Genomic DNA, 16,569 nt, shown 5'->3' on the forward strand with positions numbered 1-16,569 from the left:
AGGTTCTCTAATTATCAAGACCTTAGAGGGAGGATCAATATGGTTCTAACAATAATAGCATATATAAGAGGTAGAGTGTCATGTTTGCTATAAAGTCACATTGAAAGTCAAACCACAAGTTTATCATTACTATTTCAAACATGCAACCAATTCAACATATTCTCCCAATTTGAAAGTGAAAATCATTTTTATTAAGATAATCCATAAAATAGCATTAAGTATGCCAGAATTCAGTGACCATATCATAGATTTCACAAAAACCACTCCTATAATGTCTGAATTGTGGAATTATACTTTGCTAGATGCCAACAGAAACTGTTTCATACAACCATACTCATTTCATAGATGAGGAAACTCAAGCTGAGGGTAAGGCAGTGACCCATCCAACATCCCTTTGAGTCAAAAACAGAGTCCAAAACAGACCAACATAACAGACATGGGACACCAGAAGGGAGGAGGTGGGTGAGTGCTGAAAAATTACCTATTGGGTATAATATTCACTATTCAGGTGATAGATCACTAAAATTCCAACCTCACCATTATGCAATATATCCATGTAATAATCCTGCACATGCATCCGGTGAATCTATATATAAACAAAAGTTCCATCTGCATCTCACGTCTCCTGCCTCTAAATTCAGTGTTTTAATATGCTTTATCCAACTTCATTTTGGTGATCTTGCTTAGTTCTTATATCCTTTAGTAATATCACAGATGTTCAACTGAATCATTTACTTACTCATTCATCCAAAGATTTGCTGAGTGTTTTCTTTGTATCCTGAGATTCCATGTCTGAACAAGACTGACAAAGGTTTTGCTCTTATGGAATTTACACTTTAACTCGGAGTAGGAAGTCCCATCCCAAGAGTAAAGACTTAAACAAGATAATTCCAGACATTAATAAGTAAAGTCATGTGTCACGTAATGATGTTTTGGTCAATGATGGACCAGTATAAAATAGTGGTCCCATATGATTATAATACTGTATTTCTACTCTACTTTGTCTATATTTAGATACAGAAATACTTACCATTGTGTTACAGTTGCCTCCAGTATACAGTGTCATAACATTCTGTACAGGTTTTAGCCTAGAAGACATACCACACCATATAGCTTAGGTGTGTAGTAGGCTATACCATTTAGGTTTGTGTAAGCACATCCTATGATGTTCACACAGTGATGCAATCACCTAATGAGGCATTTCTCAGAATGTAACGGTGTTAAGCAATGCATGACTGTAATTCCCATCTCATTTAGAACCAAATCTCAAGTCATCACAATGGCTTACAAACTCCTACATCATCTGGGCATCACCCTAACATCCTATTCCCCCTCTAAGGTACTCCTCTTTTTCTTTCTGGCTCAATTCATTCCAATCACACTAACCTCCTTGCTGTTCCTCAAACACTTTATACATTAATGGCCCTTGGATTTGCTGATTCTCCTGTACTCTTTCCCCTATATCTGCATTGCTCATTCCTTACTTTCAGATCTTGGCCCAAATGTCACTTTCTCAGGTCTTCTCTGGCCACACTCTGAAACTGCAACTTAATTCTGATCAGGGCACTACCTATCCCAGTTCCTTGCTTTACTGGATAGCACTTTCTGTCATACTGTGTATTTTAATTGTTTTTTTGACTGTCTCTCTAGAATGTAAGCTTCATAAAGGTGGAGATTTGTCTGTTAACAGCTGTATCACCAAGAGCCTAAAACACTACTTTGTTTATAGTAGATACAGGGATTTAATGAGATAGGAGAGACTATTGGACCAACCAAAGGTGAAGGAGGAGTACAAGAATTCTTTTTTTTTTTTTTTTTTTTTAATTATACTTTAAGTTCTAGGGTACATGTGCATAACGTGCAGGTTTGTTACATATGTATACTTATGCCATGTTGGTGTGCTGCACCCATCAACTCGTCAGCACCCATCAATTCATCATTTATATCATGTATAACTCCCCAATGCAATCCCTCCATCCTCCCCCCTCCCCCCTTCGGTTACGTTAAGATTGAGGTATACTTTAGACATTCAAGTTGAGATGTCACATAAGCAATTGGATATTTAAGTCTGAAATTAAGTGGAAAGATCAAGCCCAGATATATTCATTCCTAATTCATATATACAATAAAATCTCATGTAACTTAAATCCAAAAATTGGGGCCCCATAAATATCAGGAAATTTTTTATGCCTCTTCATCAAAACAACTTCCTAGTTTTTCTGGGGAGTTGGAAGCCCATATACCCTAGAAACTTAAAAACTTGTGTTTGGAATCATTGCCCTTGTAGTAAACCCAAATGTTCTCATTCATTTAAAATAAAATCTGTTCAATTATGTGCAATATATATTTAGGTGCTTTTTAGGAAGATTATCAACCATCAATGAAATCTAACCAATTTTGTCAGATATTTTAATCACTTCTCATATTTGAGCTGATTGAGATTTTACTGTTACTTTTTTTTACAACCCATACTGGCCCAAAAGGTACTTCAGATAGTTATTGCTTGTGTTGGCTCTTGATGAGTGTAGCTATATAAAATACATAGTTTTTTTCTTATATGATATCTATAGCCAAGGAAGACAGTCTCATTCCTGTACTATGTATGAGAAAACAGAGTCAGAGAAGTTAGATGTTCAGTGTTCACACAGCTTTAAGCAATGAAGCTAAGATTTAAATACAGAGTTTCTGCCTTCTTAGCAGGTTAGCTGCTTCCCTTGCAGTGGGTTCTTGAGAAGCTTCTCTCACAGTGTCATTTCTACCTCCTTGCCTGCATTTATTTCACTAATATGTTGACCTCCCCTGGAACTCAGACAACTTTTGGTTCTGTAGACTCCACCAAATTTCCTCTGAGCATTACCTCGAAGCTCTCCTGATTCTCCCAGAAGTTACTATGTAATAATACCCGTACTCTCCTCTTTATTCTGATAAGCTGCTTTTAAGTAGGCATGTAAAGAAAGTGGTAGAGCTGGAAGGGCTTTGAAGAATCATCTATAGAGTATTCCCTCATTTTACAGGTAAACAAACAGTCTTACAGGGATTGAATGGTTGCGCATAGATGTATAGCTACTAAATTACAGAGCTTGCCTCTCCCACTATGTTACATTTCATCTTTCATAATTTCTAAATTTCTAACTGAAGGGCTAAGACATGCCTCAACATTCTAGGGCTCTCACTTATTTCAGTGTTGTTTCCAATTGCTTATACATTTAAAATAACAACTTCTTCGACCTGCTTAAATTATATGATTCTTTGGTGAAAAATAAGTAATATGATCAGATTTGTGTCAACAAATATGCATGCCTCAGAAAGAGACTATTTTACTTTTTTTAAATCTCTACAGAAAGTTCTCAGGAACAAAAGCCAGAGCATGCAAACAGTGTTAAGGTAAGTATTTTTAATTAGCCTTAATTGGTATATATTAGGATCTAGTTAAGAACAACTCAGTTTTCATAGTTCATTCAGGGACTATGTGGTATGATTTGAAGGATATCAGAAAGCATTCTCCTATTCACAATTTGTTATACCCTCTTCCCTCTTCCTAGTTGAGGCCTGTCCCTGGTATACTAAAATATGTTGACAAAATCCTTTGGGTTAAGTCATCATTTCTTGTTTAGGTGCACAAAGTAATATACTGGTTCTCCCTAGCATCTAAGTACAATTCTGTTTATTAGCTCTGTTCTACAGTCTCTAGCAAAATACTAGAGGGAGTGAATTACTTGGCCCTACCTAGGATGAGTAGACTCAAGTGAGAAACTTGGGGAGGTGGGGAGAAAACAGAGGCTTCAAACATGGGAGGGGGATGGCTTGCAGGAAGTGAGTGCTAATTCTATTTTTCTGTATTCCTAAACATTACTTCTTTACCGGCAACTTTTCACAAAGCCCACCTACTCCCCAGTGTGAGTGAAGAAAATTTCCTCTTTATAAATCTTTCTTATAAAGTTTCCAATGAGAGATGAAGCTACACATCTTCATCTGTGTTTTTTAATCAGATTGTTTCTTTCTTGGTTCAGTTTAATCACCCTTCAAGTGGGTCCTTCTACCCCCACATACAACATAAGCTATCAATTATGGAGTTACTTCTCATATCGCAATATAGCACAATTTTCAGAACCAACTTTTAAAATCTTATAATTTACACTTAAGATATAATTTTTTAAATGTTCAAAGATACTGGATTTGTCACCCACTGAAGCTAATCCTCATTTGTGAATATAAGTATTTATTTAACTACTTCAGGCTCCATTTTGGCCACACTTTACATATAATTTGCATATATGTAAATTTACAGTATAATTTACAATAAAATTATATGGCAACAGAAGGGAAATGCTGAAGCTCTAATCTAAGAACCTGTTGACACTCACTGTGTCAAGTGGAATTTCTGGCTAATCTGGACTCCTTCTGCTTTTGTTCCTTCCCTCTTTGCTACCTTTTCCATGGTAAAATTATGTTTAAAGTTGTTATCTAATCCAGTTCTGGGTAAGGTGGAGTAGGCAGGCTCCATCTTACCTCTCTCAGGGATTACAACTAAACACTGTGGGTAACTACTGAGGATTCTGAAAAATAAATAACAAGAGTTAGGCAGGGGAATCAAAACTCAAAGAATGGCCAATGCCATTGTGAGTTTCCTGGGTTTTGTTATTTTATTTGCATATCCTCTGGCTAAGACTCAGGGAAACTCAAATCCTGGAATTGCATAGATCAACTGGATAGAATGTAGCTCCTAGAGAAACCATTGTTTTCTTACCGGTTAGGAGATTCCTGTGACATGGAGAATCTGGGGAGAATCCCCACTTTTTCTCCCTCCTTGGCCCTGCCTCAAGGCAAGGTCCCCTCATGAAACTGCATGGCAGTAGCAGCAGAGGCCGCTGAGGTACCACTTAAAACTCTGAAAGAAAATTCTTCTCTGACCAATAGGGAAAGGGTCCTCAGTAGACTAAGGAGTATTGATTGAGCCTGTTGTGCTTTTCTCTGCTTTCTCTTGTCACTTTACTCTTAGTGGTAGATGCAGACATAAACTAGAAACGGCACACACGCAGAGGCTAAAGCCACAGCATTTTAGCCATAGAACTAGAAAAGGGGGCTAATGAGAGTCAGGCATTGAGGAAAATCACAGAAAGGGGAACCTCAAAAATCTGTTTATAATGCCCCCTCTTAATTGTACGTATTTGGAAATTACCTGAAGTTACAAAGGCAAAAGTCTTCGAGAACTTGAACTGCATTCTTAACAGTAGTACATACATAAGGATACTCAAAGCTACAAAAATTTTGAAAACAGAAATTAAATTGAAACCACAGCCATGAGAGGCAGGGTAAGATGTGTGATCTGAACATAATGAGTCAATTACCTACCAAAATAAAAAAACACGCACACACACACACATCCTCTACAGGATTGTGAAAGGACCAAAAATCTGACTACTTACATATAATGTGCAGGATACATTCCAAAATGATTCAACATACAAAGAACAAAGACAATATCTACAGCTTTCAAGGAAAAGGTCAAAAGATGCCAACTCCGACATAGCCAAGGTTTTGAAATTTTTAGATAAAAACTTTAAAGTCATGATTTTAACAATGCTCCATTAAGTAAGGGTAAGCACTCTTGTATCTAACAAAGAGATACATGTTTTCAGCATAACTTAAGTACTGTCATCCCTTCATAGCTGTAGGGGATTGATTCCAGGAATTCCAAAATATATCAAAATTCAGGGGTACTCAACGTCCTTATATAAAATGGTATATTTGCATATAACCTACACACATCCTCCCATATATTCTAAATTATTTCTAGATTACTTATCATACCTGACACAATGTAAATATTATGTAAATAGTTCTTATGCTGTATTATTTAGGGAATAGTGACAAGAACAATAAGTCTATACATACTCAGTATACATACAGCTGTCCATTATTTTTCATTTATTTTTTATCTTTAGTTGGTTAAACTTATGGATACACAACTGAGAATCAGTACTTTACATTGTCTTTGCCCCATTTTATTCCTCAGTTATCTTGTTTCCAATAGCTTAATACGTGAGCACCCTTAAGTCTTCTTAGAGGAGCTATGGTGAAACTCTTGTAATAGTATCTGTTGCTTTTTACCTGATATAGACACTGCACATTCCTCTTATGTTACATGTATTTAAGCTTTGTTTTATTGATTTTTAACAGATGACATTTTAGAACAACTACAGAATTCTGGTACCCTTCAAATCTACCATTTCACAATAGTTTCAGAATAGCTGAAGCCCCACCACCTGTCCCAGGCTACTTTATGCCTCTCTTGGACAATTGCTGCTCTTGCATTCAAAATTGATAAAGGTCTACAGAGTAAAACTAGTACTGGAGACACAATCCCAGCACAACCAGGTCCACAGAGTCACTTTATTGCTCCAGACTCTGCAGTGGCTAAGATTTCAATAAAAGAAAATTTGGGGTTACAAAGTGAACATCCTTTTTCGTCCCCTTACTATTACATCTTTTTTCAGAAAAGAATTTTAACTTTTTTCAATTCAGTCAAAGGATAGAGGGGGCAGATAGAGCTGAGATTTTTCATGAGCTAATATGGCTGAACCATTGACCCTCATTTAGTGCTAGCCAAAGCCTGCATTTATAACAAGTGTCAATCTTAGGCATCTTACTTTCCAAAAATTATGAGCCTCAGCCTTATTGAACAATTCTTTGAGATTGCAGAGCGCAGATATATTTTATGTAAGATACTGTAATGGTATTTATAGGTATATCTAGTGGATTTGAGGATTTATGGGTATATCTAGTGTTTAGTGTCCAGTGAAAGACTCAGTTTGTATTTCAATTTACCTTGGCAGTTTATCACCATCTTTGAAAGATCCAAGGATGTTCTTGGCAGTGCAAATCCCTCAAAGGAAGTCACTTCAGGTACAACATGTACTATTTTAACTGGTGTAATTAAACTCTCAATTGCATCATTTTGAGTTTAGAATTTTTTATTACTGTCCTGGAAATGAGTGACTCTCCCCTTGCATATTATCCAAATGGGATTGAAATAATATTCTTACTGTTTGCATAAGTACCAATTTTCAGTTAATTATGTAGTTCTCTATCTTTACACCAAAGGGAAAATAGATAATATAACTAAAATATATCAGGCCCTAGCTATTCCCATTTTATTTAAAGAAAAAAAGTGAGAATCATTAAAGAGAAAAATGACAATACATTATCCAAGGTTATCCCACAGCTAACAAGCAGCAGAGCTACGTTTCAAATCCCAATCTCATGTGACATCATCACTGTCTACACACTCAAATGGTTATAAGAGCAAGGTAGGTACCATAAACAACAGCAGCAGGTTGAGAAGGGATGTGTGACTCATGGGAGATGGCATGCTGCCTTTGAAGGAGGCAGCTGCTACTCAGCTGCAGTCACTGGCATGCTAGATTGTTCCTAGTTCTTCCATTTTTTCAAAAGAAGCTGGGAATTAAAGTTTTATATTAAAATTTATAACTTTTGAGTGTCATGTACTACAATCAAGAAAATACAGGATTTTAGTAGCCCTATCACAACTTATGAAGTATCAGAAAAGCACATAAATGATTATTTCTTTACATATAAAATTATTTCTTTATGTATAAAATAATAATTTTGTTAAACTGAGATGATTATATTCTTTAAAACCTCATGCTGAATAAATGGTGCAAAAAAATCCAAATAGGAGCTCTTTCATTACCTACACAATCCTATTTTCCATGACACAAATAATCACTTAGGGTCAGTCAATGGAAAATTTACTCAAAGTAGGTGAGAATTTACAGTATTTTTAATGTGCTTCTACTTTCTCTTGAGCATTCTGAAATAGGTGTCCACACTGTATAGAGTTGACAGTTACTTTCGCATTTAACTCATTAGATATTTTCAGAGAGTGTTCTGTTGAGAAAAGAGAAATGGACTTCGCATACTTGACTAAAGAAGCCTTATAGTACAGTAGGCATAATGATGTCATAAGAGTCAGAAAATCTGGACCCTATTACCAGCTGGGCCACCTTTTACTCATATGACCTTAGGTGAGGTATTTGACCTCAGTGTCCAAAAATAAAGATATTCTTCTTGTTTACTTTGTCCACAGAAACTCCCAAGTCTGATGTCTCCAAACAAGGATCTAAAATGCTGACAAAAATGTCTTCAGCTTTGTCAAAGGTGTTTTCTCTATGTAATACCAGTAGCTCCACATCTTCCTCACCAGCTCACGAGGATGAACACTGAAGCTTTTGTACCTGATATAAGTATGCTTACTTCTCTTAGAAAATAAAATGGTTTTTAAAGCATAGTATAGTGTCTTATAAGATGATTCCTATACTACTGAAAATAAAAGCAAAAGGAAGTATAAAAGGGACCAGGTAAAAGAAGGGTTTAACAAATGCTTTGGATAAGCATTTTGATGTAAGAAATGTTAATAATTAGTATTACCTGTGTGCCATGAGAGTTAAATGAGTAAACATATAATTATTAAACTAGACAACTCACAGTACCCACCAGGAAATGCACATTGATTTCTCCTGTTAAATTTTATAGGATGTTGTTACTGGGATAGTTATTAAATTGAGATGAAAACCAAGCTGAACATGAAACACTATGTAAGGGACAAGTTCATTGTTAAAGGCATATTTAGATACTCAAATAAAAGGATTTATACCAGATAAATTTTTCCTACCTGTAAGTAAAGTTAGTTTAGTTTATGTCTCCCAGGCAAAATGATCCAACTGTAGATAAAGCATCATTTGAAAGTAAGTGATAACTATAAATTCCATATATGCATAAAATGGCCCCTGTGATTAAAAAAATCCTTACAAGTAAGGTACTTCTTATGGATAAAATATCAATCAAGAAATCATTGGTCAATAAAGTTATTAAATAATTTTCAGAAAGATTATACTCAAATATAGAGATCAAGATCCATTTGTAAAAGCAAAAGTAATGGGAAAATTTAATAAGGTGGCTAGCTAGTGGAGTGATAAAAGAAATTTTTCAAAATTAGCTGAACTTGCAACTTTGTGATATAGTTTCAACGTCAGCATGCTTGCCTCTGGAATCCAAGGAGGTTTTATAAAGAGATTCAACAGATGGACCAAGCAGCCAGGAAAGAATGTCAAATATCATCACCCCAAAATGGTGACTCATGAATTTTTAGAGAATGCGTATTCTATTTTATCTAAAATTTTCTTGACAATTGCCAGTAATAAAGCAGAAATTTCTGAAAAAGTTTTGTTTTAAAACACCAAACTTCCTTTAATGAAGTTGATTGGTGCAGTAATGACAGGAAAGAAAAAAGTGATTACTTAGTTAAATGTTTACATATAAATAATAAAATTATTTAACTGGAGGTTTAGTCTATTTATAATAATCTCTTAAAAACAGATTAATCCCAAAGATCATACAAAATTGCCTAACTTGTAGATGCAGACCTTTTAAAAAATGATGGTTGGTGAGAAATAGCTGGGAATTCATTTCTGAATTATTTTCAAAAGAGCTCACTCTACATCAGTTTGCGTTAGTTGACAGTGTTGTTGAAAGCATTCTTACAGATGTCATCCAAACCAATGATGTTTCCCAAACTTAGATATTATGTGTTTGTAAGTTGTCTTTCAACATAACATAAGATTTCACTGTAAAAATTTAAAGTACTCTGATTCACATACTTATCAACTGAATAATATATAAATGTAAGATACTCTGATTTAAGAGAGTTTTTAATGGTGAAGGAAATTTCCCGTTTTCTCTGACTCAATTAGAGGAAGGAACATCAAGTTCAGAATTAGTCCTTGAAGTTGACAAAATTTTAGTAAGAAATGGTTAATGTTATTGAGAAATTTAAGCCCTAGGAAAAACTATCCAGAAATACTTTTGTGTTAGACATGTATGAGAAACATTGTCTTTGTTTTCAACTGAACTAGTAGGGTAAATGTGCTAAAAGTATCAAACACTGAATTGAAAAATATATATATTATTACCTGATAAAACCTGTAGTAGCTGAAATTTCTAAAAGTAACATTAGTCTTCTAGCTAATGACTAATGCTAAAGCAGAAGAAAGCTTTCAAGATTCATAAAATTGAAATTATTTCTTAGGTTGTTGATTCTTTATATGTTTTACTAAAACGAACTGGAAAACATTTTGTGTGAAAGGCTAGAAAGTAGACATTTTAGGTCTGTAGATTCTCTGTCAAATCTACTCCATTATGCTATTGTAGCATAAAACCAACCATATACAACACATAAACAAATGGATGTGGATGTGATTCAATAAAACTTACTTTATAAACACTGAAATTTGAATCTCATTTAATGTTATATGTCATAACATAGTGTTTTATTTTGATTTTTTCAATAATTTAAAATATAAAATTATTCTTAGGTTGATTAAAGACAAGTGACAGGAAAGATTTAGCCCGTGCTGATTTCTGTACTATAATAATTTGGAACCCATGAATAAGCTTAATATTATATGAAGGGTACAGATTATGGCCTTAAAATAATACTAGTGAAGGTTCAAATTCTATTGCAGGAATTCAGGGACCCTGAATGGAGGGACTGGCTGGAGCCATGGCAGATGAACATAAATTGTGAAGATTTCATTTTAATATGGACATTTATCAGTTCCCAAATAATACTTTTATAATTTCTTACACTTGTCTTTACTTTAATCTCTTAATCCTGTTATTTTCGTAAGCTGAGGACGTACATCACCTCAGGACCACTGTGATAATTGTGTTAACTGTATAAATTGATTGTAAAATATGTGTTTGAACAATATGAAATCAGTGCACCTTGAAAAGAACAGAATAACAGCGATTTTAGGGAACAAGGGAAGACAACCATAAGGTCTGACTGCCTGTGGGGTTGGGCAAAAGAACCATAGACTGCCTGTGGGGTTGGGCAAAAGAACCATATTTTCTGCTTGCAGAGAGCTATAAACAGACGTGCAAGTAGGAGAGATATCTTTAAATTCTTTTCTAGCAAGGAATATTAATATTAATACCCTGGGAAAGGAATACATTCTTGGGTGGAGGTCTATAAACGGTTGCTCTGGGATTGTCTGTCTGATGTNTACTTTTATAATTTCTTACACTTGTCTTTACTTTAATCTCTTAATCCTGTTATTTTCGTAAGCTGAGGACGTACATCACCTCAGGACCACTGTGATAATTGTGTTAACTGTACAAATTGATTGTAAAATATGTGTTTGAACAATATGAAATCAGTGCACCTTGAAAAAGAACAGAATAACAGCGATTTTTAGGGAACAAGGGAAGACAACCATAAGGTCTGACTGCCTGTGGGGTTGGGCAAAAAGAACCATAGACTGCCTGTGGGGTTGGGCAAAAAGAACCATATTTTTCTGCTTGCAGAGAGCTATAAACAGACGTGCAAGTAGGAGAGATATCTTTAAATTCTTTTTCTAGCAAGGAATATTAATATTAATACCCTGGGAAAGGAATACATTCTTGGGTGGAGGTCTATAAACGGTTGCTCTGGGATTGTCTGTCTGATGTGGTTGAGATAAGGATTGAGATATGCCCTGGTCTCCTGCAGTACCCTCAGGCTTACTAGGGTGGGGAAAAACTCTGCCCTGGTAAATTTGTGGTCAGACTGCTTCTCTGCTCTCAAATCCTGTTTTCTGCAGTTTAAGATGTTTATCAAGACAATACATGCACCGCTGAACATAGACCCTTATCAGTAGTTCTCCTTTTTGCCCTTGAAGCATGTGATCTACTCCCTGTTCTTACACCCCCTAAACCCTTAATAAAAAACTTGCTGGTTTCAGGCTCAGGCGGGCATCACGGGCCTACCAATATATGATGTCACCCCCGGTGGCCCAGCTATAACATTCCTTTCTTTGTAGTCTTTATTTCTCAGCTGGCCGGCATTTATGGAAAATAGAAAGAACCTACCTTGAAATATTGGGAGCAGGTTCCCCCAATAAAATTCCATTACAAAAATTAGTTTGTGTAGTTCAAATGTTGATTTCTTTAGTGATTTACTTATTGAATATATTGTTGAAAAGGCATATGAGCATTCTGCTAAAATATACTTTGAGTTAGAAAAAGAAGAGTTATGGCTGGGCATGGTGACTCATGCCTGTAATCCCAGGACTTTGGGAAGCCAAGGAGGGCAGATCACTTGAGGTCAGTAGATCAAGACTAGCCTGGCCAACATGGTAAAACTCCATCTCTACTAACAATACAAAAAAAATCAGCTGCACATGTTGGTGGGTGCCTGTAATCCCAGCTGCTCAGGAGGATGAGGCAGGAGAATCACTTGAACACAGGAGGCAAAGGTTGCAGAGGGCAGAGATCATGCCACTGCACTCCAACTTGGGGACTCCATCTCAAAAAAAAGAAAAAAAAAAAGAAAAAGAAAAGATAAAGAAGAGTTAGATCAATATTTAATTTGTGGGTAAATTTCTAGTTCAAAATTCTTTCTTACTTTGAGAGTAGCCAATCAAAATGGATGCAGACATAAAATCAGAAGACTTGGTAGTCATTTTTGTAAAAGAAATAAACTAAAACCTCATTTAATATTGCTGCATAATGGTGGAGTAGGCAGCTCCAAGCTCTTATCATCCCACAGAAATATTGACAAATAAGAAAAAAAATGTCAGAAGCAACTTTTTCAGAACTCTGGAAAACAGTCAAAAGTTTACAGCAATTAATCAAACACTGAATCAAGAAACATAGGAAAGATTTGTGATATATTTATTTCCCCTTTCCCAAACCCTTTTCTCAACCCAGTAGCAGTCTTGAACAAAGGAGTCCACATTCCAGTGCTGGGCCTTTTTGAGAGAGCATAGCAGATCTTATTCTAAAATTACTGTGTACGTCTATTCTCAACTTTCTGTGTGCCACATGAACAGCTGAAGCAAGGTACTTGTTTCTGTTTTGTCTAACTGGGAACTCAGACTGGAAAAGCAGTGGACATTGCTCAAAAACACTGCAAACCAAATAACAACCTGGAGACGCGTGAGGCATAAAATAACCAAAGAACCAGAAAAACAAAAACAAACAAACAAAAAAACCTGGGGAGAAAATCTTCTAAGAAATCAAGATGCCCACATCTTCTATGTGGGGGAACTTAGAAAGCCATACACATGTATAGGGGAAGACCTACATTCAGAAAAGAACAAAAATAACCTAAAATTTTTACCTCAGGTTTTTCCTTTGGCTCTGTGCAAACCTAGCTAAGAACTGAAGGGGTTTCCTAGCACAGATCCAATAAGCACAGATTAGGAGATGTATTTTTAGTTATTTCCTTGTTTGCTTGTTTGTCTTGTTTCTGTTCTTTAAATACTGGAGTTCAAGGAAATCTCTGTGAAAACTCTAACTGAATACCAGGAACGGATACTTCAGTGATCACACAAGGAAGAGTCTTTACAAAAATACACTGTCAAATACGCTGTCAAGACACTAAACAAATAGACCACTAAAGCCTTCAGCAGTCGAAAAACAACTCCAGGAAAAGGGGAATATCTGATTTCCATAGTTACCACGTAATATTATTATGCCCAGTTTTCAACAACAACTACAAAAATCACAACAAATACAAAGAAGCAGGAAAGTATGGCTCATTTAAAGGAACAAAGTAAATAACTAGAAGCCATGCCTAAGGAAGTTTATACTTTGGATTAATTATACGAAGACTATAAAACAACTATTTAAAAAATACTAAAATAACTAAAAAAAATACATAGACAAAGAATAAAATAAATCAAGAAAATAATACAAATATTAATAAAGATATAAAATGATAAAAAGAAAGTAAACATTCACTGTGGAAAAGTTTGGAGGTTCCTCAAAAAATTAAACATGGAATGACTACATAATCTATTATTTTATCTTCTCAGTATACACCCAAAATAATCAACTGCAGGGATTTAAACGTATAATAGTACACCAACGTTTATAGCAACATTTTTCACAAAGCTAAATGTGAAAGAAACCCAATTTTTTTATCAGTAGATGAATAGATAAAATACTTTTTTTGTTTGTGTGTGTGTGTGTGTGTGTGTGTAGTAGACAGAGAGAGAGAGAGAGAGAAACCCAATGGAGTCTTAAATTCAGTCTTAAAAAGCAATGAAATTCTGATACATTTTACAAAAAGGAAGAAGCTGGAAAACATTATGCTAAGTGAAAAGGAGACACAAAAGAAAAAATGCTGTTCCACTTCCATGGAGTACATAGAGTAGACAAATTTATAGAAAAGAAAGGAGAAATAAAAGTAGAAAACAAAAAAGTAGGAAAAACTAGAAAGTACAGTTGGAGAGAGGGAGGAATGGGAAGTTATTGTGTAATGAGCACAGTGTTTCTCTTTGGAATTATAAGTTCTGGTAATGAATAGAAACGATAATCACAAAACAGGTGAATATACTTAACGTATATTAATGTATATACTTAATGTTAGGGAATATACTTAATGTTAGAGAACATTAAGTTATGTTAGAATGATTTAATGATTTAAAATGATTTAATGATTTAAAATGTTTAAATGATTTAAAATCATTTAATGATTTAAAATCATTAAAATGATAAAAATGGAAAATTTTATGTAATGTATATGTTACCACAGTAGTAGAAAGGAAATCACATAGAAATTCTGAGGCTGAAATATACCATAACTAAAAGAAAAAATTACTAGAGGGATCCAATAGCAGAGTTTGAACACACAGAAGAAATAATCAATGAACTTGAAGACAGAACAATTGAAATTATTTATTCTGAGAAATAGAAAGGAAAAATAATGAAGAAAAGTAAACAGAGCCTAAAGGACCTAAGAAAACCATCAAGAGACCAAAGTGTGTAAGGAGGAAAATAATATTGGAAGAAATAATTTTAAAAACTTATAAATTTGACAAAAGACATAAATCTGTAAATCCAAAAAGCTCCAAGAACTCAACTAGAATAAACTCAAAGATACTCACACCAAGACACACTATAATCAAAATGTCAAAAGCCAAAGACAAGATTCTGGAAAACAGGTAGAGTAGAAAGCACAAGAAGTCTCTCACCTCACCTAAACAACAATTTTACCGGTAGAATATGGCTGATGTAACTATTTTGGAACTCTGGCATTGACTGAAAGTTGATATATTTTAGAATAAGGCATGGATGCTAAATTGCAGTTAATTTCAATTTCTTAGCACAGTAGAAGCTACCTATTTGAATTCCCATCCTGGTGGCAGGAAGCTGTGCTCATGTTCTTGGAGGAGTCTTCACACAACTTGTGGGAGCACAGGTTCACAAGGAGGACCATTTCCTCCAAGTTTTGTGAGTGTCATCTCAATGACCCTGTATAGTTGCCTATGAATGTTAGCATTAGGTTTTTTATTTCTGCATAAAAAAGCTGTTTGAATTTTGCTAGGAATTGTGTTGAACCTGTAAATCACTTTGAGTAATATTGACATCTTAGCAATATTGAATCTTCCTACCCATGAACTAAGGATGTCTTTCCATTTATTTAGCTCTTCTTTAATTTCTTTCAGCAATGCTGTATTCTTTGTAGTGCCTTTCATCTCTTTAAATTTATTCCCATGTATTTTATTTTGTTAGATGCTATTTTAAATGGAATTACTTTCTAGTATAGTTTGGATGTTTGTCCCCTCCAAACCTCATATTGACATTTGATTTCCAATGTTGGATATAGTAGGGCCTGGTGGGAGGTGTTTGGGTTATGGAGGTGAATTCCTCACGATGGCTTGATGCCTTCCCCACAGTAATGAGTTTATGTGAGATTTTGTTATTTATACAAGGCTGGCATGTCTCATTCCCTTTTATGCTGTGGGCATGCCTGCTCTCCCTTTGCCTTCTACTATGAGTAAAAACTTCCTGAGAACTCACCAGAAGCTGAGTAGATGCTGGTGCCATGCCTGTACAGCCTGCAGAACCTTGAGTCAAATAAACCTCTCTTCTTTATAAATTACCCAGTATCTTTTATAACAATGCAAAATTGACTAATATACTTTCTTATATTAAAACATATTTATTTCAGGTCCGTAGAAACATAATTTGCATCTGTGTGTGTGTGTGTATCTTGCATAATGGACATTTGTTGAATTCATTTGTTAGTTCTTTTAGCCTTTTTGTGGATTCTTTTGGATTTGCTATATATACAGAATTCTTCTTCTCATCTGTAAATAGACAGAGTTTGACTTCTTCCTCTCCAATTTTGATTCATTTCATTTTTGTATATGTCTAATTGTTCTGGTTGATAATTGTAATATGTTGTTGAATAGCTGTGGTGAAACATTAAAACTTTCCAACAAAGAAGTCCAGGAAGACATGGCTTCACTGGTAAACTATACCAAACATTTAAGAAAAAATTAACACCAATTCATCTCAAAATCTTAAGAAAATAAAAGAGGAGGAGGCCAGCATTACCTAGGTATTAAAGCCAAATAAAAACATTACAAGAAAACAAAATTAAACAGTGATTTTCCTGTGAATACAGATAGGAAGAAAACTAACAAAAATGCTATCAAACTAAATTTAACAGCATATTAAAAATATTTTAAACTATGACTTAGTGGGGTTTATCCC

At 34.8% G+C, this 16,569-nt stretch overlaps 1 protein-coding gene across 1 annotated transcript in view; it reads left to right on the plus strand.

Moving 5' to 3' along the window:
• Nucleotides 1–8,311, plus strand: part of FSIP2 (fibrous sheath interacting protein 2) — a 93,454-nt gene extending 85,143 nt beyond the window's left edge. The window contains 3 exon segments of the mRNA XM_017884159.1: nt 3,341–3,384; nt 6,837–6,906; nt 8,111–8,311. Of these exon segments, the coding sequence (XP_017739648.1) occupies nt 3,341–3,384; nt 6,837–6,906; nt 8,111–8,247 (251 nt within the window). The 3' untranslated portion in view covers nt 8,248–8,311.
• Nucleotides 8,312–16,569: the final 8,258 nt, after the last annotated feature.

The sequence above is a fragment of the Rhinopithecus bieti genome, unplaced genomic scaffold (genome assembly GCF_001698545.2).
Source record: "Rhinopithecus bieti isolate Rb0 unplaced genomic scaffold, ASM169854v2 scaffold_14330, whole genome shotgun sequence".
Lineage (NCBI taxonomy): Eukaryota > Metazoa > Chordata > Mammalia > Primates > Cercopithecidae > Rhinopithecus > Rhinopithecus bieti.